Raw genomic sequence first — 26,281 nt, 5'->3', positions numbered from 1 at the left:
ACTCTTAATTTCCGATACCGATATCAACCGATACCGATATAAGCCGGCTTTTTTTCCACCAAAATTTCACGTAACAAGTTACATAATGTAGCTTAATGTAGCTGAAGAGTTTAATATATAATATGCATGTTGTGTTAAAGTTGTAAGTGTTAGAGAAGCGAGCTTGTGACCAGAAGGTCATCGGTTCAATCCCCGCGACCGGCAGGATAAATCTGGGTGGGGAAAGTGAAAAGGCAGCGCTTGGCCCTCCCTCATTACCACCACTGAGGTGCCCTTGAGCAGGGCCCTTAACCCCAACCGCTCCAGTGGAGCTGCTCAGTGGCCAACAGATCAGACTGTGGTTGTACTGGTCAGCTTCCAGGTATGAATGTGTGTGTGAATGTGAACAGGGCACTCCTGAAAAAGAGAGCATTAGTCCCCCTGTATTAAAAAAAAAAAAAAAAAAAAAAAATATCGGCATGAAAACCGATACCGATATTTTCCGATATCGATTTTTTTTTGCTAATATCGGCCGATAATATCGGTAGGCCGATAATATCGGACATCCCTATTTTTTTCCCTTTGAATATTACTGAATTCTGCTTTTTACGCTAATTTTACCATCAGAAATAGTGTCTAATAAGTGGGAATGAATAAATGTTTTACTCTAGAGCAGTGATTTTCAAAGTGTGGGGTGCGCCTCCCTCTCAGATGTCTGTATTCCAGCTGTTTGACAGGGCAAAGGCATTTCCCCCCACTTTAAATCTTTATTGTACACAAGTTTGTAAACAGAGCGCATGTGTGGAGTAGCCTAATACTCCCACCAACCCCTCCCCCTGTTGTATTTGTTTTATGTAGCATTTGCTATTGATGTGTTTGATTTAAGCACTAATTTGGAATCCTATCTAAAAGCGGCCACTAGGCGGCAGTATTTCTTTAGTCAACGTCAAAATACCTACATGTTCAGTAGAAGAAGAATAAAACGGCAGAAGAAGAACGACGTTAAGATTGACAGCAAGCCTGTTACTAGCCTGTTAGCTAGCCTGTTAGCCTACTAGCCTTTTGTTTACCATAATGATTACCGTAAATTCCGGACTATAAGCCGCAGCTTTTTTCCCGTTTTTTGGCCTTTTTTGGCCCCTGCGGCTTATATAACGGTGCGGCTTATCTATGGATTTTTTCCAAAAAAAAAAAAAAATCTCTCTTTTTTAGCACTCTTTCTAACTATAAATCCACTTCTGTTTTAATTTCCTCTCTTGCCCTCTTTTAACAACATAACATAACATAACATAACACAACACAGGTAAGCAGAAAGAAAAAGACGAAGCAATCACGCCATGAATGAGGAAATGACTCACCTGCTGGAGGCTGGAGATACACGGCTTGGGCTAAACTTTTACTCCGTGAAACACTATCGATTAAGTCCGACATCGCTCAGAGGTTTTGAGCAGCTTGAAAACAAGTTTGAAAACGTGCAGAAGTCCATCCACTCACTCACTAAAGAAACTAAGGCAACCGTGAACAGAGTTTATAATGCGGAAAAGCGCATCAGCGCACTGGAGGACAAAAACAACACAGTGAGTCCGAAAATGGATAAAATGCAAAATCGAAACCCTGCACACGCAGGTTGATGACTTAATCAGCAGGAGTAAAAGAAATAACATTCGCCTGATCAATGTAAAAGAGGGAGCTGAGATTGGTGACATGGACGCTTTCGTGGCAAAATCCTGTGTTACATCCTGGACCTGAAGGAAGGCGAGAAACCACCAGAGGTGGACAGGGCACACCGGGCGCCTCGGCCACGTCCAGACCCCGGCCTGCCACCGAGGGCCATCTTCATCTGCCTACTCCGCTGGCCCGACCGTCAACTCATCCTCCAGGCTGCGGGGAAGAAGCCCCTCACCTGGGAGGGTACGCGCTTTTTCGTCCGGCAGGACCTCTCCGCGTTGGTGCAACAGAAACGCGCAACATACAACAGCATCATCGAGTCAATGGATATCGCTTTGGCGTACTGTACCCAGCGAGACTCGTCATAACCATTGATGGACAGCGGCGGAACAAGAGCTCAAAGTGAAACTGCCGAATATCTTTTGAGTTGGACTGGTCAATAGTACTGTGAGTAACTAAAATAAAAAAATAAAAAACGGAATTCTCTCTTCTTTAGCACTCTTTCTAACTATAAATCCACTTCTGTTTTAATTTCCTCTCTTGCCCTCTTTTCACCACACCGCGGACACTGTGTGCACTGTAAAAAAAAACACAGGTGGTGTTGTGTTATGTTGTTTTGTTGAAATGTTAATAAATGGGAGCTTCCCCAAACAGCCATCTCTTTCCCGACAATCCCCTCTGTGCACGAAGCCTTACATATGGTAATTAAACATCAAAACACCCGCGGCTTATAGACCGGTGCGGCTTATATAAGAAAAAAATAGTCAACTTTGAAGGTGCGGCTTATAGACCGGTGCGCCTTATAGTCCGGAATTTACGGTACGTTCGGTCATCTAATGGATTATTGGAACATGACAAGGAGTCATCCCCTCTTCCTCACCGCATCTTGCTTGTCATCTCACGCGATGTAAGTTGCTTGTTTACAAGTTAACAGCTTTGTCAGTGTTATGTAACGTTTAGCCGCTTCTTCTGTGGCGTTTAATTCAATTCAATGGCGTTCAAACAGCGTTTAGGTGCTTCTGGATTTGACGTATTTGTCGTGTCGTTTCACGTCGTGTCATCATCCTCTTTCCTTGATCCTTCACCTCAATGGTCGCTGTACCTGGGCTGATCGTATCCCATCCTCTGAAGCTGCGTTTCGCCCCACCCACCTCCCCAGTCCACCACCAACGTCTTGACTTCTGAAGAATTCTCTACGGGGGGGATTCTCTATCCTAGTCTGAGCAGATGCCCTCCTCTCTCACCACAAGAAGAGGGCATCTTACCATTGCCCACTTGCTCTAAATCTGATGACATCACTGATGATGTCATAAGATAATTTATGACATCACCGATGACCTCACAATGGCTCTTATGAGATCACTGATTGTGTCACAATGCCTCTTATGACATCACTGATGATGATGTCACAATGCCTATGACATCACTTCCGGGACAATTTATTTTAACACGTTCACTGCCGTGGACGAGTTAACTCGTCAAACAGAAACCAACGGTTGACTGCCGTCGACGAGTTAACTCGTCAATTTTTTTTTTTTTTTTTTTGGACGGTGGGACGTGGATCAAAGCCCCCTACATCTCCTATAAAAATATGGGAGCCACCGAATGTGTACAACCCATTCCACCGACCCACTAAGTGGCGACAGTGCTCTCCAGACTAGAGAAAGCCGAGCAAAAACAGCAGGAAAAAGCGTGAGGAAACCATTCTCATGAGAATGGTTTGGCGAAAACGCTTTCGCGCTGGGAGCTGGCGCACAACGGTGGGGGATTCCAAAAATAGACTCTGGGTGCAACACACTTTGAAACACGCAGCAGAAAGCCCAGAATCGCACGCAGCTTCATCCCAGCTCACAACCGAAACCCCAGAAACGAGCGAGCCCGATCCAGACTCGCCCGACAAGCGGCCGCCAGGCAGCACAGACAGGCAGCAGAGACTCGCCTGTGACACACGCTGCAGAGCCACCAGAGACACACCCACGGAGGGAGGAGTTTGCAGGAGAGGGGGGTGGGGGTGCTGTTATATTGGAGGAAATTACTGTTCAGAACTATTGTTTAGATGTCTGATGTCTCACTGATGCCAAAAATAAATGGTTAAAGTGACTGTTCTGCCTGTTCTATCGAATTTCACAAAAATGCATTTATCTCAGCTTTCCTTCTCAGACGCTGAAACCATGCTGTATTCAACTGCTAATGCCTACATAACAGAACATGATAAAAACTAACTCTTTTAGACAGAGAAAGCACACATTCTATTAGTTCTTTTGAGATATTTTGTGTTCACAAAGTCCTAGCAGAAAATAATCCTCTGCTCTTGAAAGATGAGCCAGAATCCTCAAAAAAACCCTTGGCAGAAGCTACCTACTGTATTGGATAAACTGTTGGCAGTGAATGTGTTAACAGAGAACATTGCCAACTTGCTCCCTTTTATAGATTACTAGGGTATTGGCGGCCCCTTTGGGGGCGAAACCCTCGCCCGCAGCTCATGAATGACATCACTGTCACTGATGTCACAATGCCTATGACATCACTGATGACATCATCAGTGCCTATGACATCATCAGTGATGTCATAAGATGATTTTGGTGAATAAAACCAACTCAGCTGGGAATCGTGGTCTGTGGTGCTTTAAACGCAACGCAGTGACAAGATCACACCTGTTACACACGCACACCTCTCCACTGTCCTGACAGTTATTACGTTTTAGTTGCATGTTTTTTCATCAAGGCAATGTGGAGATATTGCCTCATAATAAGTGTGAACAAATGCAGATAGATGGAGCGTGCATGTTGTCTGTGTTAAATCAGATAGATGGAGCGTGCATGTTGTCTGTGTTAAATCAGATAGATGGAGCGTGCATGTTGTCTGTGTTAAATCAGATAGATGGAGCGTGCATGTTGTCTGTAGGGCTGCAACTAACGATTATTTTGATAATCGATTAATCTGTCGATTATTTGTTCGATTAATCGGATTAAAAAATGCACTGATATTGTTTCCATCCGTTTATTGAAAAACAACTTTTTGTTTGTTAAACAAAAACTCACCGGGCTTTGCTACATCAAATAGCTTTGACAGGGCATGAACGAATACAAAATACATACAAATGTATGGTGTAAGTGCAAAAGATATCTTCTTACATAAAGTGCTTTAACGGACCTGAGCTGTCTTAACAATAATAACTTGTAAATGATTTAGTTGATAATTGCTTATGTAAAGAAGGCCTTTATATAACAGAAGCCTCAAATGCAATTTGTCCTAGCTCACTCCTTACATTAAGATGCGCACACACACACACACACACACACCAATGAACAAGGGACAACAACCCCTCTTTTACATACCAAGTCTGCTCTACCACTAACGTTAGCAAGCTAACGTAACGTTACTAGCCGGTCGGCTTAACACACCATGCTTGTCGACCTGGGTGCGGGCGCATCAGCTGTTAACGTTAGATAAACGAAACAAACTATCTGAGTTTACACACCACGTCTGCTCTACCACTAACGTTAGCAAGCTAACGTAACGTTAACGAGCCGGTCGGCTATAACGTTAACGTTGTCGACCTGGGTGCGGGCGCATCGGCTGTTAACGTTAGATAAACAAAACAAACTATCTGCTGTGAGACGAACATTTCCACTTCAAACAACAATACACATGGGTCTAATAATGTAACATTAGTTTACATGCATATCGAGTTTGTAGTAGTATAACGCTAAGCTAAGGCTAAGGCTCCTGAGCTCCCTTCACCGGCATCATCCAATGATCCAACATGTTTGCGTTTAAGGTGTTCACGCAGGGCCGTTGTGCTTCCATGGGGGCGGCTCCAGGATTTCAGTTTTGGGTGGGCTCAACAAATGTAGGCTGGGCCCATCTTGGCGGCACCCGCCAAATTTTGAGGTCTTTTTTTTTTACATTTTTAGCGATATTTAGAGGAATATCTCATTTAAATTAATGATTTGAGGGCTTTTTTTTACCTTTTTTAGCTACACTGTACATTACAACAACAACTGAAGCGCCAAATTTAACTCCCGTCAGTACTTGAAGTCTAATATAACAGTTTTATTTTTCTTTTATTGTTAGAAAGAGTCAGGAAACGTTTTTGTGTGTTTATTTTGTATTCAAATGTTCGTTTTAAAAATTAATTAATTAAAAAAACATATATATATATTAAAAAAAAAAAAAAAAAAAAAAAAAAAAAAAAAAAAATCTGATTGGGCCTGGGGAAAAAGTGGGTGGGCCTAGGCCCGCCAGGCCCAATACTGGAGCCGCGCCTGATGCCATGCATGCATGCATGCAGACTTTTTAGTTCGAGTTAATATGAAGTGCTCCCAAACTTGTTAAGTTTTGGGTCGAGCTGCTTTCTCGTTCTCGGCCATGTTTCAACTTGTTTGTCGTTTACTGCGCGTGCGCAAGGCGAGTGACGTAGTCGGCTCCGCGACAGCGGGGCCTGGGAGTGACGTAGCCAGCACTGCGCCGCAGCAGCTGCGGTCAGCTGTTGTTTTTATCAACAAAACAGATGGCTCTGCAGTCCAACTAATCGCGAGGCAACGAATCGATAATCAAATTCGTTGCCAACGAATTTAATAATCGATTTTAATCGATTTCATCGATTAGTTGTTGCAGCACTAGTTGTCTGTGTTAAATCAGATAGATGGAGCGTGCATGTTGTCTGTGCAGATAGATGGAGCGTGCATGTTGTCTGTCAATAACGAAAGCCTCGTTACCACGAATGACATGCATGCCTGTTGAATGCCGACCAATTAAATATTCTTGCTGCAAAGTTGGGTTCTCATTGATAACACTGGAATAAAGATTGACTATAGAGGCTATAAAGAATAGACTATAGAGCAGTGATACTCAACTGGTGGGTGGGGCGCCCCCTGTGTGGCCCGCGATGGAATTGAAGAAAAAAAAAAAAAATTACAGTGCACCTGAACGCAACATGCAAGATACCCGCTGAATAAGTGTCCAAATGTTCATGTCATTCTGGCCAATACTCCACTTCGGTTATAGCATTTCAGTCTGGAATATGGAATATCTTTCAATAATCTATGATTTAGCTGCTAAATTGTCAAATACCGCCGTCTGCTCGCTACCCAGGCACTTATGTATGTACTTAACCTAACTAACTATCCGGTTTGCACAACATTGTCAGACTAAACTCCGGCTGACACCCCAAAAACCGCTACAGAAAAATGTATATTGATTGTTTATTAACTGGCCCCTGGCCTTCTATCATTTCACAAAAGTGGCCCCCGGGCAAAGCAAGTTGAGTATCCCTGCTATAGAGAAATAAATTCAATAGATTCAAAACGTTTATTTAGGAAACAATTTTTTTTTTTTTATAGATTTTCTTTAAGTGGCCAGTAAGTAGTAGGCATCCTGAAATCTGTGGGACCATTGGATTAGCACTCTTGGTTGTTCACTGTGATATTGGAGCAGTGCCTCTTGTGATTGTAAAGTCAGTCCCTCTGGCTGGTTCACAGATGGTCCTGCAGACTGGCTTCTTGCTATTCTATATGGCCGGAATTCTGGAATGTTAGCGGCCGCATTGGCCGTCTGAAAGAAAGTCTAGCAGAATCTAGTCGCAATAGCGATGTCAGCACGTGCAATTACATAACCGCAAAAGGGTGCGATTATTTAAAAAAAAAGTGTGTGTGTGTGTGTGCCTCCATCTAACTAACGTTACATGTGACGCAGCAAATAAACAAACACACGTTTCTCTGCCATCACACGACATCAACACTAGCGGGAGACTTCTCCCATGCACTCCCGCAAATAAGTAATGTTATGCGCAGCAAGGTTCACAAACATATAACATCTTACCAAGAGGGAGAGAGACAACATCCATGATCACTTACAGCTAACTAAGCTAATAACTAGCCGTTCAGAAAAGCATGTAAACAGCCGTGTGATTAGTGAGAAAGTCAGTAAAATAAGGAGAGAGATGCAGGTGCTTATGCAGAACTAGTGCAGGATTAAGTGCACAGTGGGTAATGACCTGCTGTGATGAAGAATATAGAGAGATTAACAAGGTTGATAGCAGAGAAAACACTGTCGCAGCTGCCTGCAGCAGCATCTCCAGGCTTCAACTAGCCTGTCACATGAGGCCTTCATGGTCCCTCGATAAAGTCTGCAGATGCACGTTACCTCGCCTCTCAAAAAAAAAAAAGTCACGTGAGTGTGGCGTTTAAGGCCATCTGTCACTACAAAAGAAATAAACGGGGTGTATCATTGTATTCCTGGACAGAGTAACTAACTTTGCAGTCTGAGCCAGCTTACTATGTGCTGTAACACAGTGCTGCAATTTCTATTTTTCTGGTGTTTCTTTTTTCCATGTTTGGGACAAGCAAATGTCTCAAACATAGACTGATATCACAGGATGTTGTGAAGAGTAGACTACATGGCTATACGAGGGATCAGCATGACGTCACTTGACACCTAGAAATGCGGAACCCCGCGGCAGTTAATAGTATGAGTTGTGTCAAACAAACGTTAATATCTCAAAAACTATACATCACATCGCTTATATTTTGACATTCGGAGAGCATAATTAGCTCAAGAGTTTGATGTATAATATATGCATGTTGTGTTAAAGTTGTGTGAACTGTCGCAGTTTTTAAAATGTAAACAGAGTTAACTGGCTAGAGTCAGACACGTACGCCTCGCGCCACTTGGGCTCCATAGGGTTCCATTGCCGTTGCCACCCAGTGACGCGGTTTGTTTACCAAAATGCTGCTCGGCTGATCCCTCGTATATCATTTGTAAAGATTTGATTATATAAACATTTATCCTGGATTCTGTTCTTAAAATGTTTTATTTTTTTGAAAGATCATTTTATTTCAAATTGTTTTATTTATTTAGTTTTAATATATTTTATGTGTTAACACATTCACTGCCAACAGTTTTTTTTTTACTGTAGGTAGCTTCTGCCAAGGTTTTTTTTGAGGATTCTGGCTCATCTTTCAAGAGCCGAGGATTATTTTCTGCTAGGAATTTGTGAACACAAAATATCTCAAAAGAACTAATAGAATGTGTGCTTTCTCTGCCTAAAAGAGTTAGTTTGTAGAGTTAGTAGTTATGTAGGCATTAGCAGTTGAATACAGCATGGTTTCAGCGTCTGAGAAGAAAAGCTGAGAAAAATGCATTTTTGTGAAATTCGATAGAACAGTCACTTTAACTATTTATTTTTGGCATCAGTGAGACATCAGACATCTAAACAATAGTTCTTTGAACAGTAATTTCCTCCATAACAGCACCTCACCCCCCTCTCCTCCAAACTCCTCCCTCCGTGGGTGTGTCTCTGGTGGCTTTGCAGCGTTTGTCACAAGCGAGTCTCTCCTGCCTGTCTGTGCTGCCTGGCTGCTGGCGGCCGCTCTTTGGGTGAGTCTGGATGGGGCTCGTTTTTCGGTTGTGAGCTCAGCTGGAATGAAGCTGCGTGCGATTCTGGGCTTTCTGCCGGTGTTTCAAAGTGTGTTTCACCCGTAATCTATTATGCAAATTTGCAATCCCCCACCGCCAGCTCCCTGCGCGAAAGCGAAAGCGTTTTCGCCAATCCATTTTCATGAGAATGGCTTCCTCACGCTGCTGTTTTTGCTTGGCTTCGTCTAGTCTGGAGAGCACTGTCGCCACTTAGTGGGTCGGTAAAATAGATTATACACATTCAATACCTCCCATATTTTTATAGGAGATGTAAAAGGGTTTGATCGACGTCCCACCGTCAATTTTTTTTTTTTTGATGAGATATCTCGTCCACGGCAGTCAACCGTTGGTTTCTGCTTGACGAGATATCTCGTCCACGGCAGTGAACGTGTTAATATTTCATGTATTTTACATTTTATACGTGAAACAGTGGTATTTTTGTCCATGGTTATCATACCGTCAAAAACTCATACCGGCACATCCTTAGCAAATCGCAATATTGTCCACAATAATCGCAAATCGCACCTTTCCCTCAAATTGTGCAGCACTCGCAGAATACCTGCTTATCTGCTGCCATTGCCATTGTTTTACACAGGAAGCGACTTCTTCATTGTTGGTTCCTACTGTAGCAGTGATATTCATTCAGTGTCTCTGCCTGACACGTGTGATATTGCATCACACATTCTTGCTCTGCACATTTTGCTACGCAAGGATGCGAGACACGTCCCTGCGTTGCTCTTTGCATGCAGCTTGTTAGGGCCCTAAAGGCGTAGGTGTGAAAACATACTAACATGCACGCACGCACACACAGACAGACACACACACACACACACACACAGACAGACAGACAGACAGACAGACGGACGTACTCCTCGGTGATCTCGTCAGGCAGGACGTCTCCTCTGAAGTGTCCTTTAAACAGCTCAGCCAGACAGGAAGCTAGAGTGGACATCTGCTCCGGGTCAAAGTCCTCCTGGAACACACAGGAACACAGGAGAACCCAGTTAGTCTCTCATAGCCAGACCTATCTCCACACTCGGTGCCAGCGCTGGAGAAAGGTCTGGATGAACACATTATCACAGACCGTTTCACCGGAAATCTGTTGCTAGGGAAGTTTGTTCATTTCATTTGTTCAAGTTCATTTCCTGTCAGTTATTGTATTAGCAAATACAGCAAAGGGAAGTAAGGCTGGGGCCAATTTAGAATGTTATCAAGTTGAAACGGTCTATTCACCTTATGTTTATACGCGGCAGTGGGCCAAATTCTTCCAGGTTGTGTTTAACACTTCCGGTGGTCACGGAGCGAAATACAAAATAACTCAGACCTCAGCTGCGGTCTGAGTGATAGGGGTGGGAATCGCTGAGTAGCTCACGATACGATATGGTCACGATACTTGGCCCTCGATAACGATATTATCACGATACAGCGATTCTGCGATAATCGATATATTGGAAGAGGATACATCACGATACCTGTGTAACTGAAGAGAAAAAAATACCCCTAAAAGGCAAGAAGCAGGTATTATGTATTTATTAGCAGAATTGACATGAACTCTCTCAGAGTTCACTCACTCACTCATAACATTTTCGATACCACGGAGGAAAAGTTACACATTAAGTCTTTTTATTATTATTATTAAAATAAGAAAACCTATATAACCTACCTACCTATATAATTTCTAAAAGTAGATATTAATGAGCAAACATTTCCATTCATGTAGCCTACAGTATTTATGTTTTTGTTTCAACTACAAACATAAATAAACGTCAACTTGAAACTATGTTTCAACTACCACACACAGCATAATATTTTAGCCTGTTTATTAAAAAAAATAAAAAAATAAAAAATAAAATAATAATAAACATATCGATACTTGGTGCCAGTGTATCGATAATAGGGGTGGGAGAAAAAATCGATTCACCTAAGTATCGCGATTTTTAATGTCACGATTTTTTGAATCGATCTTTTATTCCAGAATCGATAATCGCAAAAGCAAAAAAAAAAAAAAAAATTTTTTTTTTTTTTTGGGTGCCCGCAGTCAGGCCACTCACTGAACAGCAGGCCAGGCGCCGCCTACTGGTTTACTAGTGGTTTTATTACTTTATTAGTTAGTCTGAAGTAATAATTACACTTCAGGGTTAAAGTGGGTGCATCTTTGGGCTTCAAACGTCGGCCCATATCGGCCTGGCCTGCTTGGTATCTAATGCCCGGCCTGAATTATGATCCCAGTCCGCCCCTGTTTTTAACTATATCGCCCAGCCCTACTCATGATATATAATATACAGTCTCTAGTGTATGATTCAACATTTCCCATGTTCTAATCTAGTGTAAAAAGCAAACAAACTGAAAAAAGAAAAGAAAAAAAGAAACAAAAATCGCAATAAATCGTAATATCGAATCGCAATAATCGTAGAATCGCAATACTTAAGAATCGCAATATATATCGAATCGGCACCCAAGTATCGTGATAGTATCGAATCGGGAGATAGGTGAATCGGCACAGCCCTAATCGATAACGTATCGCAAGTGGAAATATCGCGATACCGTGAGTATCGATATTTTGTCCCACCCCTACTGAGTGATACAAATCAATTCGAAGAGGAAAGAGATGAGATCAACAAAAAGAAAACAACGAAATGGGCAGTTAACAGCAACACACTGAGAGACGTCCTCGTACAAAACATACCTGGACTCCAACATAGAAAGCTTCAGATGGTTTTCAGTCTCCTCCGAGCGCAGCGCGAGCCACTTACGTCTTATAAGACCCGCAGACGTTCACGAAATTCCCTTGAACGCGAGAATTAACGAGCCAGTTACATGGTGTTGCATTCTTAGACATTGCCGTTTGCCGTATGTTACATACAATTGGCTAAATTATGAGTTAATTCAGAGTTAGATGATATTGGAGCAGCCGGCGTTTTTTTTTTTGCCGGAAATCGTGACACAACCACACAACCGGGTCAAATGGGCGTGGCTACATAAGGTGAATAGGGGACAAACATTATTTAAACCAATCACCATCGTCCTGGGCGCAGAAGTAATGCTAACGAACTGTTTGATCGAATGATGATTCTCTGCAGAGCAAACTCAGGCTAACATGTACCCACAATCCACTGCTGTGGCAGGGCAGGTAGAAGCAGCGGCTCGCAAGCCTGACGACAGATAAATAATATAAACTTCAACTCACCTCCAGGATCAGATCCACGATCTCCTGCATCACCTCACACTGATTCTCTGTATCACTGAGGACACAAGGGGAGGAGATACGGAGAGGAGACAAGGAGAGGAGAGAGGAGACAAGGAGAGGAGATACAGAGAGGAGACACAGAGAGCAGAACAGGAGAGGAGAGAGGATAGGAGACCAGGAGAGGAGACAGGGAGAGGAGACCAGGAGAGGAGAGAGGAGACAAGGAGAGGAGATACAGAGAGGAGACACAGAGAACAGAACAGGAGAGGAGAGAGGATAGGAGACCAGGAGAGGAGACAGGGAGAGGAGACCAGGAGAGAAGAGAGGAGACAAGGAGAGGAGATACGGAGAGGAGACAAGGAGAGCAGAACAGGAGAGGAGAGGATAGGAGACCAGAAGAGGAGACAGGGAGAGGAGACCAGGAGAGGAGAGAGGAGACAAGGAGAGGAGATACGGAGAGGAGACCAGGAGAGGAGACACAGAGAGCAGAACAGGAGAGGAGAGGATAGGAGACCAGAAGAGGAGACAGGGAGAGGAGACCAGGAGAGGAGAGAGGAGACAAGGAGAGGAGATACGGAGAGGAGACCAGGAGAGGAGACACAGAGAGCAGAACAGGAGAGGAGAGGATAGGAGACCAGAAGAGGAGACAGGGAGAGGAGACCAGGAGAGGAGAGAGGAGACAAGGAGAGGAGATACGGAGGAGACCAGGAGAGGAGACACGGAGAGAAGAACAGGAGAGGAGAGAGGAGACAAGGAGAGGAGATATGGAGAGGAGACACAGAGAGCAGAACAGGAGAGGAGAGAGGAGACAAGGAGAGGAGATATGGAGAGGAGACACAGAGAGCAGAACAGGAGAGGAGATACGGAGGAGACCAGGAGAGGAGACACAGAGAGAAGAACAGGAGAGGAGAGAGGAGACAAGGAGAGGAGATACAGAGAGGAGACACAGAGAGCAGAACAGGAGAGGAGAGAGGATAGGAGACCAGGAGAGGAGACAGGGAGAGGAGACCAGAGACAAGGAGATGAGATACAGAGAGGAGACACAGAGAACAGAACAGGAGAGGAGAGAGGATAGGAGACCAGGAGAGGAGACAGGGAGAGGAGACCAGGAGAGAAGAGAGGAGACAAGGAGGGGAGATACGGAGAGGAGACAAGGAGAGCAGAACAGGAGAGGAGAGGATAGGAGACCAGAAGAGGAGACAGGGAGAGGAGACCAGGAGAGGAGAGAGGAGACAAGGAGAGGAGATACAGAGAGGAGACACAGAGAACAGAACAGGAGAGGAGAGAGGATAGGAGACCAGGAGAGGAGACAGGGAGAGGAGACCAGGAGAGGAGAGAGGAGACAAGGAGAGGAGATACGGAGAGGAGACCAGGAGAGGAGACACAGAGAGCAGAACAGGAGAGGAGAGGATAGGAGACCAGAAGAGGAGACAGGGAGAGGAGACCAGGAGAGGAGAGAGGAGACAAGGAGAGGAGATACGGAGAGGAGACCAGGAGAGGAGACACAGAGAGCAGAACAGGAGAGGAGAGGATAGGAGACCAGAAGAGGAGACAGGGAGAGGAGACCAGGAGAGGAGAGAGGAGACAAGGAGAGGAGATACGGAGGAGACCAGGAGAGGAGACACGGAGAGAAGAACAGGAGAGGAGAGAGGAGACAAGGAGAGGAGATATGGAGAGGAGACACAGAGAGCAGAACAGGAGAGGAGAGAGGAGACAAGGAGAGGAGATATGGAGAGGAGACACAGAGAGAAGAACAGGAGAGGAGACAAGGAGAGGAGATACAGAGAGGAGACACAGAGAGCAGAACAGGAGAGGAGAGAGGATAGGAGACCAGGAGAGGAGACACAGAGAGAAGAACAGGAGAGGAGAGAGGAGACCAGGAGAGGAGACACAGAGAGAAGAACAGGAGAGGAGAGAGGAGACCAGGAGAGGAGACACAGAGAGCAGAACAGGAGAGGAGAGAGGATAGGAGACCAGGAGAGGAGACACAGAGAGAAGAACAGGAGAGGAGAGAGGAGACCAGGAGAGGAGACACAGAGAGGAGAACAGGAGAGGAGAGAGGATAGGAGACCAGGAGAGGAGACACAGAGAGGAGAACAGGAGAGGAGAGAGGATAGGAGACCAGGAGAGGAGACACAGAGAGGAGAGGAGGAAAAGAAAGCATGAAGGAAGGGAGAGTTTAATCTTGTAAACTTTATATACATCACTTTTACATGAACAGCAATAAGGCCACATTCAGATACAATCTGTCGAGACGTGTTGTAGTCCGACTGTAGTATTGTAGTCCGACTGTAGTATTGTAGTCCGACTGTAGTATTGTAGTCCAACTGTAGTATTGTAGTCTGACTGTAGTATTGTAGTCCGACTGTAGTATTGTAGTCCAACTGTAGTATTGTAGTCCGACTGTAGTATTGTAGTCCAACTGTAGTATTGTAGTCCGACTGTAGTATGTCGGGGGTGGGTGGGTCTCACTTCACAACCCCTTTCTGCCTTCTTCCCTTCAAAACAAGCATGTGTGCTGAATCACACATGCTCCGATATCAACACTGCTGATATTTGATATCTGCTATTTCATGTTGATCACCTTCACTGGTGTGGAGCGTGTTGAAACATGCTGAGGCAGGCAGGCTTTCATTGACAAACTAACCAGAGGATTTTTATTGTGAAGAACAGATAGACAGTCGCAAGTTTTTTAGAGAGAGAAGAGACGAGTGAAACAGTGCTCTGTGTGTGTGTGTGTGTGTGTGGGGGGCGTCTAGTAGTAGTGACCACGTGAAAAGTAGATTCACAACACATAATACTCATACTGCACACACACACACAATTGCATTCACAAGTGTCAACGCCTTTTTGCGTAGTTTTCAATGACACATTGTACCAGTTACTTTGATGCCAACATGCGTGCAGGGTGGCAGGTCTGCATTCTACTTTTGCTATCAGCAATATGGCAAATAGGCAAATCTCCAAAAATGTTGGCGTATCCCTTTAAGTCCTGAGGAGTAGGCTTGGGCCCTTGGGTCTGTCTGTTTTGAACCAGTAGCCTTATGGTGTTATTTAACCTTTCTGATGCTATTGCCTGGTTAAATCTGCCAATTTTATTTCATGGGGAAAAAACATTTGTATCTGTATAATGTATTTGTATAAGTGGTCCTTGGGACATTTGGTTTGGTACATAGTGGTCCTTCGTCTGAAAAGTTAGTCCAGCAATGAGTTGGTGCCACTCTGGAACCAACTCAAAGAACTGGCCCTGGAACTGCCTTGGTGAAAAAGGTACATGTAAAGATAAATAAGTTATCATTTCATTTAACAGAGCAGAGGTCACTGTGTTCCAACATACAGTCGGTTCCTATTGGGAAGATGAATATAATACTTTGATACCTTGGAAACAATTTTTCAGATCAATTTATAAAACAACAATTGATTCCTATTCCAGAATCTTTCAATTGAAGTTATTTTACAAAATTAGCGCTACCAAAAAACAACTTAACCGATTTAATATTGAACAATCGTCACTATGCAGATTCTGTAATGAGGAAGAGGAAGCTTGTGGACCGAAATTCAGAACTTTTTAGGTCGCTTGGGATTTGTTTTGAATTGACACCCTTTAAACATTGTGTTGGGTGTTCTGCATGAGAACTGCCTCCAGGTGCTAAACACAATTATTATATTGGGAAAAACTTTCATTTTTAGAGCTCGAATCCAAACATAGTGTGGCACCAGCTGAGGAGCTGGTGGAGGACAGTGTGACCCACCTGGCCTTCTGCAGCTGCAGCACCTTCTCCTTCATGGTGTCGTCCAGTTGGTCCAGGAAGGGCGTGATGTCAGCAGGCTCCTCTATAATGGCCTCTTTGATTGGGTGGAACCTGAACTCACGCTTCTTTCCTGCACAGTGATTGGTCGAACACAAAGTCAGACCAATAATTAACACAAACCGTTTCTACTGAACTGGAAAATCTCAATACTGCAACTGTTATTATGGCGTTTTATTATGGCTTTAGCTTCAGATCAAACTGGTTGGACTGGGCATTTCCTCACCTTTGTTGTTGACTTCCTCTTCGTCGTCGCTGAAGGCGGCCTCTGTGCTGTCATAGCAACCCTCTTCCTTGTCTAGAACATGGTTGTCCATCTCCAAAGCAGTAGACTCCTCCATTTTGACTGCGGAACACACACACACACACACACACACACACACACACACACACACACACACACACACACACACACACACACACACACACACACACGTGCATAAGCTGGTTGTGAGAGGCCTTCAGGTGGCTGGTGAGAAGGGCCTAGCAGTTAGCAAGGTATTGTTCAATATCTGCTATTATTACAGCAGGATACTGACCATTATCTTGTATTACAGTATAACTGTATTTGTCTTGTCATCATCCTGTGTGGTGTTATCTTTTGTGTGTGCATTAATGTGCTCGCCAATTAGTCACTCATGTAACTGACTGACTCCCAACATCTGACTGCATTATTAGTGTTTATGTCCTTTGTACTTTGTATCCATGTGGACATAAATAAATCATTTAAATTTAAACGTGTGTGTGTGTGTGTATGTGTGTGTGTGTGTGTGTGTGTGTGTGTGTGCTGGAGTGAGAAGGGCCTTGTTTAGTAGTTTCCATCAAATACGTATACATAGATGGTCATTTTGCATCACTTGATCTACTGAAGAGGAAGTTTGAGTTGCCTGGCACGAACTGGCTCAGATTCCTGCAAATCAGAAAGTATGTGCGATCCAGGATTCTGACCTTTGAAGAGCTCCCAAATGAACATGCTTTTTTATATGTATTGCTGAGCCCTCCTCACTCCAAGCATCTCATTTCTAGATTTGTATGTCTGTTTGATAACTGCATCATGGCCTCTACTGAGAGGATTAGAGAAGCATGGCAGGGGGAACTTGGTATTGAGTTAGCTGACATTATATGGGACAGGAGTCTGTCTGTGATACAGCTCAGCTCAGTTAACACATTGAGTGCCAAGGACGTCTGTGGACGTCCTAAAAAAAAGTAACGAGAAGTGCCAAGGACGTCTGTGGACGTCCTAAAATCATAATTCATATTATTCCATAATTCTGCTGTTTAAGGTCGTACCCAGCCAGTGAGCATGAATCCCTTCAAGGGATCACACGGCGCCACCTTAAAAATCTACATGGGAGCTGCGCCACCCACCTCAGATCCTTTACTTTGTGCAGGAGAAAGCGGAGAAAGCCGTGATCAAAGGGGAAACCGATGCATGCTGCAGCCAGAGCCATATAGATTGCTCTGTCTGCAGCTGACAGTTGGCTGCGATCCGCGCCCACAACTGAGCTCTTCTGCCTCTGTCCATCCGTCTGCATATAGTTCCTCCACACGATTACCTGCCAGAAAGGCAACACCCGAAGCCGAACGGCCAAACCTCTTCCTGCAGTCTTGTTTGCCATTTCCTTGTTGCGCTGGGATCCGCCCGGGGCAAAAACGGAGGCCGCGAAAATAGACTGTGTGCGTGTGGGGAGGAGCCCGCAGCTCAGGGGTGGAGAGGGAGGTGGGGCACGCAGGCTGCACAGAACTACACCATGTCACTACATCAGAAAATATTAGCCAGAGTCAGTGAATGTGCTTGAAATTAGAGTGCAAAAAGTATTCATAAAAGTGACTTTATCTTGAAAAGTAAAAAAAGACAGCAGAAAACCCTTGAAAGTGCTCTTCTTTCAGAGGCTGTCATTTCATAATGGAACTGTCTAGAAACAAAATTTCTTCTTTGAAAGAAGCAGGAGTGTCCAATGTTTCATTAGAGTCCAGCCCTGTCCATATAGCCCTAATAGAAAAAATTCTATAGCTGTTTTCAACTGAATGGAAGTGAATCTGGCACAGGCTCCAGACAATTTTACTGAAGCGCTGTGGTACTCAATGTGTTAATAGTAGACACCAACTGATCCAATTTAAAGTCAGTCACCGTCTTCACTATTCTAAGCATAAATTGCATAAGATTTACCCGTCTGTCTCACCACTGTGTGACAGGTGCCAGGTGTCAGAGGGCACTCTGTCTCATGCCTTCTGGTTCTGCCCTTCACTGACCGGATTCGAAAGATATTTGACTGGTACTCTAAGGCAGGGGTGCCCAAATTCTTTCCCATGAAGGGCCAAAACTCAATCTGGGTGGAGGGCCGAGGGCCAAAAATAAACGTTGTGGAATTACATTAAAATGTATTGTGTTTTATAGAAAATTAACATTCTAAATCTAAAATAACATTTCAATATAATAATCTACTTTTTATCTGTTTGGTAATTGTAATAATTTGCAATTGGTTATATATATTTAAAAAAACATCTGCATTTGTGGGGAGCTTAAACATTTAATCAGTAAACACCCAGTTAAAAACAGTTGTATTTTCCACCTTTGTAATCAAGAGAGAAATTTGACTTAATTCACAACTTGAAAAATCCTCAAGGTACTTTGAAAATCAGCTTTATTGTCCATCTTTTGTAAACAATTTGCCATGACAATTTGCAGGGATGCAATCTCAGGAGTGAACACAGTATATCCGCAGCCACATTCAGACACTGTTTCACAAAGTCACCACATGAAAAAGCTCGTCCACCCTTTGCAATCAGTGCAGATATCTGATAACTTGCCCGAGTTGCATTCTGGATAAAAAATCGGGAGGGGCCGTGGCGGGCCAAAACAAACCCCAAATTGGTCAGCACTGCTCTAAGGCCTACAAAATAACCCTTCAGCCGGAGGCAGAACTCGCCATCTTCGGCTGCTCGGAGTCCTCTCTCGACTTCCCTATAGCTGTGCAACAATCTCTGACACACGTAGGGGTGTCACTGTACATGTATTCGTCCCGTGAGTTTACGGTACGACCCTCACGGTACTTCGTTTCACGGTACATGAAACGACACGACGAATACGTCAAATCCAGAAGCACCTAAACGCTGTTTGAACGGCATTGAATTGAATTGAATTAAACGCCACAGAAGACACACCAAAACAACACAAGGGCCATAGAAATCCGCGTTCACAGAATGGGACGTTTTGTGGCGATAAGCTGTTTTGCAAATTCTGTCAACATCAAGCCAACGAGGTAAGCTTGCCAATGTAACGTTACGTAGCCGCGACAAAGTCCTTTATAGTTGCGCGTTGCGGCTAAACGTTACATAACACTGACAAAGCTGTTAACTTGTAAACAAGCAACATACATCGCGTGGGATGAGTGATGCGGTCAAGCAGACATCTGCGGATGCAGACAGGCAAGCTGCGGTGAGGAAGAGGCGATGACTCCTTGTCATGTTCCAATAATCCATTAGATGACCGAACGTAATCATATTATGCTAAACAAAACTCACATCCAATAACGTTAAGGCGCTGACAGGGTTCTTTCCCGTACTTACTGGGAAAGTGAAACCCACCCCGTTGTCTGTCAGACAGTGGGGGTATCTTTCAACAGGGTTTAGAAGTTTTTCTTCTTCTGCCGTTTTATTCTTCTTCTGAACATGTAGGTATTTTGACGTTGACTAAAGAAACACTGCCGCCTAGTGGCCGCTTTTAGATAGGATTCCAAATTAGTGCTTACATCAAACGCAAATGCTACATAAAACAAATACAACAGGGGGAGGGGTTGGTGGGAGTATTAGGCTACTCCACACATGCGCTCTGTTTACAAACTTGTGTACAATAAAGATTTAAAGTGGGGGGAAATGCCTTTGCCCTGTCAAACAGCTGGAATACAGACATCTGAGAGGGAGGCGCACCCCACACTTTGAAAATCACTGCTCTAGAGTAAAACCTTTTTGTGTGGATTGCCTAGATCTTATTAAATAGTGGACATTTATTCATTCCCACATATTAGACACTATTTCTGATGGTAAAAATAGCGTAAAAAGCAGAATTCAGACATATTCAAAGGGAAAAAAACAGAATTTGGGATTTGTTGCTTTTTTCCCCCGTTTTCGTACCGTGCCGTATTTGTACCGAACCGTGACCCCAAAACCGAGGTACGTACCGAACCGTGACTTTTGTGTACCGTGACACCCCTAGACACACGGGACAATTCTCGCCAAGAAACTCATTCTGCAGGAATGGAAGTCCCCCTCTCCACCCTCTTTACAGCAGTGGTTGGCGGACATGATCTCAGTTATACGGATGGAGAGACTAATGCTTCCCACACACTAGAGGATAAAAGGCCCGATTTAATGCCCGATTCCCCTCGGGGGGGCGTGGCCCGATTCGAGGCTTGTCTCAACCGATTATTTGTCCAAATAATTGTCAAGTGTGTGGTGTCAATAAGATTATTGCAATGCTCCCGATTGAATCGGAGCCTGCCCGATCTCAAATCGGGCATATCAAACATGTTTGATATTTACGATGGCTGTCTCCCGACGGAACCCGCAATAGCCAATGAGAGCGCAGACCGAGACGCGTCGACGCGTCATACCCGGATGTTAATGCAGCGCTCACAACAAACGAGTTGTGGCAACAGCAGTGCCATGTAGCTCCTCTCTCCCCAGCATCCTCACAGCTTAAAACAGGGTGGACAGCGGCGGATGGCTCTCCAAACATGTGCCGAGCGGAGCGGTTTGTTTGCTTCAAGGGAGTGGATATGCTGTATATGAGCTCTCAGACAGGACGTTGTTTTAGCTCATTTTGCGAGGGTGTCCGCCTGCTTGAAGTGGACCCGCCGCTCTGTGCATGTTTTGAGAGCCATCTGCTGTTGTCTGTGGGAAAAAATTGCGGTTTTGTGGGATATAAACAGCCTAACAGTCTAGTTGCTGGAATCGCTGTGAGTCGGTACTTCAAACGGCTGGTGTGTGGTCTTGCAGTCTGGCCGAATCGTCTAGTGTGTGCGTTCAGGCGATTTGAATGTTAAAATCTGATGAAATTGTCCTTATGTCTGTGGTCTCTCATGTTTTTAAAATCGGTTAAGATTTGAAAATCCTCTAGTGTGTAGGCAGCATTAGGTTCCTGAGGACCAAATCACTTAACTATTTGGGACCTGTTTCTGGCCTACCATGACGAGATTAGCGACTTTTGCGGGCAGCCGGGCACGTAGGCACCTTGTGTGGCTGGTGGCACCAGGTTGTGATATTGGAGTGTCGATGTATATATGTTTTTTGTTTGTTTTGTATGTGTTTTTTTCCCTTTTCTTTTCCCGTTTCTGAGTTTGTTTCTATTTGTTTGTTTGTTGATGTTCTGAAAATGACAAAATAAAATATTGGGGGGGAGGGGGGAATGTGTCTGTGTGTACCTTCAGTGGGCGGGGAGGGCGAGCTGCAGAACTCGGGGAATCTCTCTCTCAGCATGGAGCGAAGCTCTCTGTCCAATTTAGGATTATCAAACAACGGAGCCAGATGACTAGAGAGAGAGAGAGAGAGAGAGAGAGAGAGAGAGAGAGAGAGGTAAATAAATGCATCACTCTTGTCTTTCAGAGTCCAAAAAGTATTTTTGTGTGTGGAACAGTGTGTGTGTGCATGTGTGTGTGTCTTACGCCAGCACTCTCTTCTCCATGATGAAGTTGAGGGAGTTGAAGACGCCTTGACGCACCTGAGACTCCAAAGGAGGAAAGAAGTGAGGGATGATCTGAGGAAGAGAGGAAGGAAGCAAAGTAGGAATGAAGGACAAAAGAAGAAACAGAAGAAAGGAGGGAAGAACAAAAGATCATTCCAGCATCATGAAAGCAGGACTAAAGGCCTACGTCCACCGGCTGAGTTACGGCTCCGTGCAGCTGTCTGAACAGACCCACGTGCATTATAATCTGTCAGAAGCATGCGGGATCCAACACAAATAGAACAGGTGCGTATTTTTCCCGCACTGCATGTATCACCCATCTATGAACTGGGGCGAGAGTCTTTACTGGATCCACACAGAGCTGTAACGCATCTCTTGTACATTGGGTTTAAAGGGATACACCAACTTTTCTGGAGTTTCACTCCTCTCTCTGCCATATCCCCCATTCATAACCAAGATACACAATGTCTTTACCGTTACTCTCTGTGCAGTGAGGTGCAGTCGCCAAGTGAGTTAGCATCGCCATAGAATGGAGGCAAACGGTACAGCTGTTCAAAATCACCAAACACACATCTAACATCTATGAACATCTATGAACATATATGGACATCTACATCTCCGGACAACCCATAACTACCACAGACACATACAAATTCCTGGGCACCCACATCATCAAAGACTATTCCACCTCCGGCAGCTCAAAAAATTCAAAGTCAAATGCAATCTGCTCCTCCAGTTCTACACAGCCATGCTCAAAAGCATCCTCACCTCTTCCATAACAGTCTGGTACGGCAATCTGGACAGCCATTCATGAAACAAACTACAACGCATAATCAAAAAAGCTTCAAAAATCATAGGCACCCCACTCCCATCACTAGACTCACTCTACCATAAACGCACAATCACAAGAGCACAAAAGATAGTTTCTGACTCATCTCACCCAGCTAACCACCTGTTCAACTGTTGCCCTCTGGCCGGCGCTATAGATCCATTTCCACCAAAACAACCCGGTTCAAAAACAGCTTTTTCCCCACTGCCATCAGGTCACTGAACTCCACCCACTCCTGAAGCAATACCCCATCAGTAATTTCTGTTCATGTTGAATGTCCTGTATTTGTCTTTATATGATACCTGTACTGTCTGTGTATTGTTTTCATATCTGTACTGTCCATGTTTTTTTTCTGCTGACACAGTAGCTATTGTGCTATAATATAATATGCTGTACCGAAAGCAAATTCTGCCGACTTTGTTGTGCAGTCCTTAATAAATGAATCTGAATCTATGGCAAAAGAGCGAAACTCCTGAAAAGTTGGCGTATCCCTTTAAGGCTGTGCCCATACAGCATCCTCATTCAAAGCAACAGGAAGTGGCTGCAAGGCGCACAAAAGGCAGCCAAAAGCACTGCAGCATAAAGGCAGTATAGATACCGGACATGTATTGTAAATATCTTTGCTTGTTGCACAACACTGTGTTGTCCGCTAGCTAACCAGCTGCTTAGTGAGCTAGCAGCTGCTAGCTAACCAGCTGCTAGCTGCTAGCTGGTTAGCTGCGAAGCTAACGTCAGGTGACTGTTATCATGATCCGCTTTTTATTTCTCCTCACAAAAAGCGCTCCAGGCAGAGCTTTTTCCATGAAAAAAAGAAAAGAAAAAGATAAACACTATATGGATCTCCCATAAAAATCTGATTGTACTGTGTGTGTGTGTGTGTGTGTGTGTGTGTGTGTGTGTGTGTGTGTGTGTGTGTGTTACCCTGCACATGAAGTCCAGCAGTGTGGCGGTGATGGCAGGATGAGGCTTCATGGAGTGATGCATCACCAGGATGGCTGGCTCTGAGAGAGAGAGACAGACACAGAGAGAGAGAGAGAGACACACAGACACAGAGTGAGGGGGTGAGAGAGAAAGACAGAGAGAGAGGGGGTGAGAGAGAAAGACAGAGAGAGAGGGGGTGAGAGAGAAAGACAGAGAGAGAGGGGGTGAGAGAGAAAGACAGAGAGGGAGGGGGTGAGAGAGAAAGACAGAGAGAGAGGGGGTGAGAGAGAAAGACAGAGAGGGAGGGGGTGAGAGAGAAAGATAGAGAGAGAGGGGGTGAGAGAGAAAGACAGAGAGAGAGGGGGTGAGAGAGAAAGACAGAGAGAGAGGGGGTGAGAGAGAAAGACAGAGAGAGAGGGGGTGAGAGAGAAAGACAGAGAGGGAGGGGGTGAGAGAGAAAGACAGAGAGAGAGGGGGTGAGAGAGAAAGACAGAGAGGGAGGGGGTGAGAGAGAAAGATAGAGAGAGAGGGGGTGAGAGAGAAAGACAGAGAGAGAGGGGGTGAGAGAGAAAGACAGAGAGGGAGGGGGTGAGAGAGAAAGACAGAGAGAGAGGGGGTGAGAGAGAAAGACAGAGAGAGAGGGGGTGAGAGAGAAAGACAGAGAGGGAGGGGGTGAGAGAGAAAGACAGAGAGAGAGGGGGTGAGAGAGAAAGACAGAGAGGGAGGGGGTGAGAGAGAAAGATAGAGAGAGAGGGGGTGAGAGAGAAAGACAGAGAGAGAGGGGGTGAGAGAGAAAGACAGAGAGGGAGGGGGTGAGAGAGAAAGACAGAGAGAGAGGGGGTGAGAGAGAAAGACAGAGAGGGAGGGGGTGAGAGAGAAAGACAGAGAGAGAGGGGGTGAGAGAGAAAGACAGAGAGGGAGGGGGTGAGAGAGAAAGACAGAGAGAGAGGGGGTGAGAGAGAAAGACAGAGAGGGAGGGGGTGAGAGAGAAAGACAGAGAGAGAGGGGGTGAGAGAGAAAGACGGAGAGGGAGGGGGTGAGAGAGAAAGACAGAGAGAGAGGGGGTGAGAGAGAAAGACAGAGAGGGAGGGGGTGAGAGAGAAAGACAGAGAGAGAGGGGGTGAGAGAGAAAGACAGAGAGAGAGGGGGTGAGAGAGAAAGACAGAGAGAGAGGGGGTGAGAGAGAAAGACAGAGAGAGAGGGGGTGAGAGAGAAAGACAGAGAGGGAGGGGGTGAGAGAGAAAGACAGAGAGAGAGGGGGTGAGAGAGAAAGACAGAGAGGGAGGGGGTGAGAGAGAAAGATAGAGAGAGAGGGGGTGAGAGAGAAAGACAGAGAGAGAGGGGGTGAGAGAGAAAGACAGAGAGGGAGGGGGTGAGAGAGAAAGACAGAGAGAGAGGGGGTGAGAGAGAAAGACGGAGAGGGAGGGGGTGAGAGAGAAAGACAGAGAGAGAGGGGGTGAGAGAGAAAGACAGAGAGGGAGGGGGTGAGAGAGAAAGACAGAGAGAGAGGGGGTGAGAGAGAAAGACAGAGAGAGAGGGGGTGAGAGAGAAAGATAGAGAGAGAGGGGGTGAGAGAGAAAGACAGAGAGGGAGGGGGTGAGAGAGAAAGACAGAGAGAGAGGGGGTGAGAGAGAAAGACAGAGAGGGAGGGGGTGAGAGAGAAAGACAGAGAGAGAGGGGGTGAGAGAGATAGACATGCAGAGAGAGAGATTGAGTTGAATTATTATGAATACAAAGTAATAATAGTAAGCGTTATCATCAATTTGTGTCAACACACAGCGTAAAGACAGTCACTAGTAATACACACAATGTTATACACAATGCTGTCGAGTGATCATTTTGCAGGGCAGCGCATCTGCTGGAAAGTAGTTCTGTAGCACAGAAAATAGTCCCCAGCGTAAAGAAGAATTTGTTGCTCTGGTCATAACTACAACAGCCTGATTGTCATGGTAACAGTAACCTGTGTTAGCGATGTCAACTCTTTTGTATGCAAACTGTCTTTGTGAGCTGCTGTATACATCAGATTGGCAATTAGGCCACGCCCCCTTTTAGGGCGAAAGCACAAGCCTTTCCCCGTTGACTTCAATGTAAAATAGCACAACCCCAGAAAATTATAGAAAAATAACAGAATCAATCTCGTTTATTGATGACCCCAAAACACCATGACATGACAATATATTACAACTCGTCTGGCCCTAGAATGAGCAAGATACATTGGAAATATGACTTTGACCCATCTAAAATCATGTGACTCATGTCACATATTTACATTACAGCCCCGGCTGGTCGTCATAGCGACCGCACATCTGCCCTCCGCCCATACCATAGCCCAAGTAGGCTATAACGTATAACGTTAAAATGAAATCCATACACGGAACTTTTAAAGAGGTTAGGAAATCCTGTTGCCTCTCTATGACCTAACATTACATGGGCAATGAGACCCAGGAGAATGGATATCAATTTGTTGTTATTTAGCCTACATTCATGCACGCTACACCAGCTAAGCCACCCCCCCGGCTTGTGCTGCGCGGAGGACGGGAGCCCTTACAGAAGAGAATTAGCAACAGGCGGACACTGGAAGTAAGTCAGAGACCGGTCATGAGTTACATGATTTTAGATGGGTCAAAGTCATATTTCCAATGTATCTTGCTCATTCTATGGCCAGGGGAGTTGTAATATATTGTCATGTCATGGTGTTTTGGGGTCATTAATAAACTAGATATATTCTGTTATTTTTCTATATATTTTGTTGTTGTTGTGCTATTTTACATCACAAGTCAACATGG

General features: G+C 44.8%; 1 protein-coding gene across 1 annotated transcript in view; it reads right to left on the bottom strand.

Annotated features, from left to right (window-relative positions):
• Positions 1-26,281, bottom strand: part of LOC310785307 (integrator complex subunit 3-like) — an 84,296-nt gene that overhangs the window by 24,652 nt on the left and 33,363 nt on the right. Inside the window, 7 exon segments of the mRNA XM_083646329.1 lie at positions 9,936-10,039; positions 12,254-12,308; positions 16,006-16,135; positions 16,289-16,408; positions 21,486-21,592; positions 21,726-21,817; positions 23,496-23,575. Of these exon segments, the coding sequence (XP_083502455.1) occupies positions 9,936-10,039; positions 12,254-12,308; positions 16,006-16,135; positions 16,289-16,408; positions 21,486-21,592; positions 21,726-21,817; positions 23,496-23,575 (688 nt within the window).

This window comes from Poromitra crassiceps (genome assembly GCF_964638095.1).
Source record: "Poromitra crassiceps genome assembly, chromosome: 11".
In the NCBI taxonomy this organism is placed as follows: domain Eukaryota; kingdom Metazoa; phylum Chordata; class Actinopteri; order Beryciformes; family Melamphaidae; genus Poromitra; species Poromitra crassiceps.
This window is presented reverse-complemented; position numbering and strand designations above follow the sequence as displayed.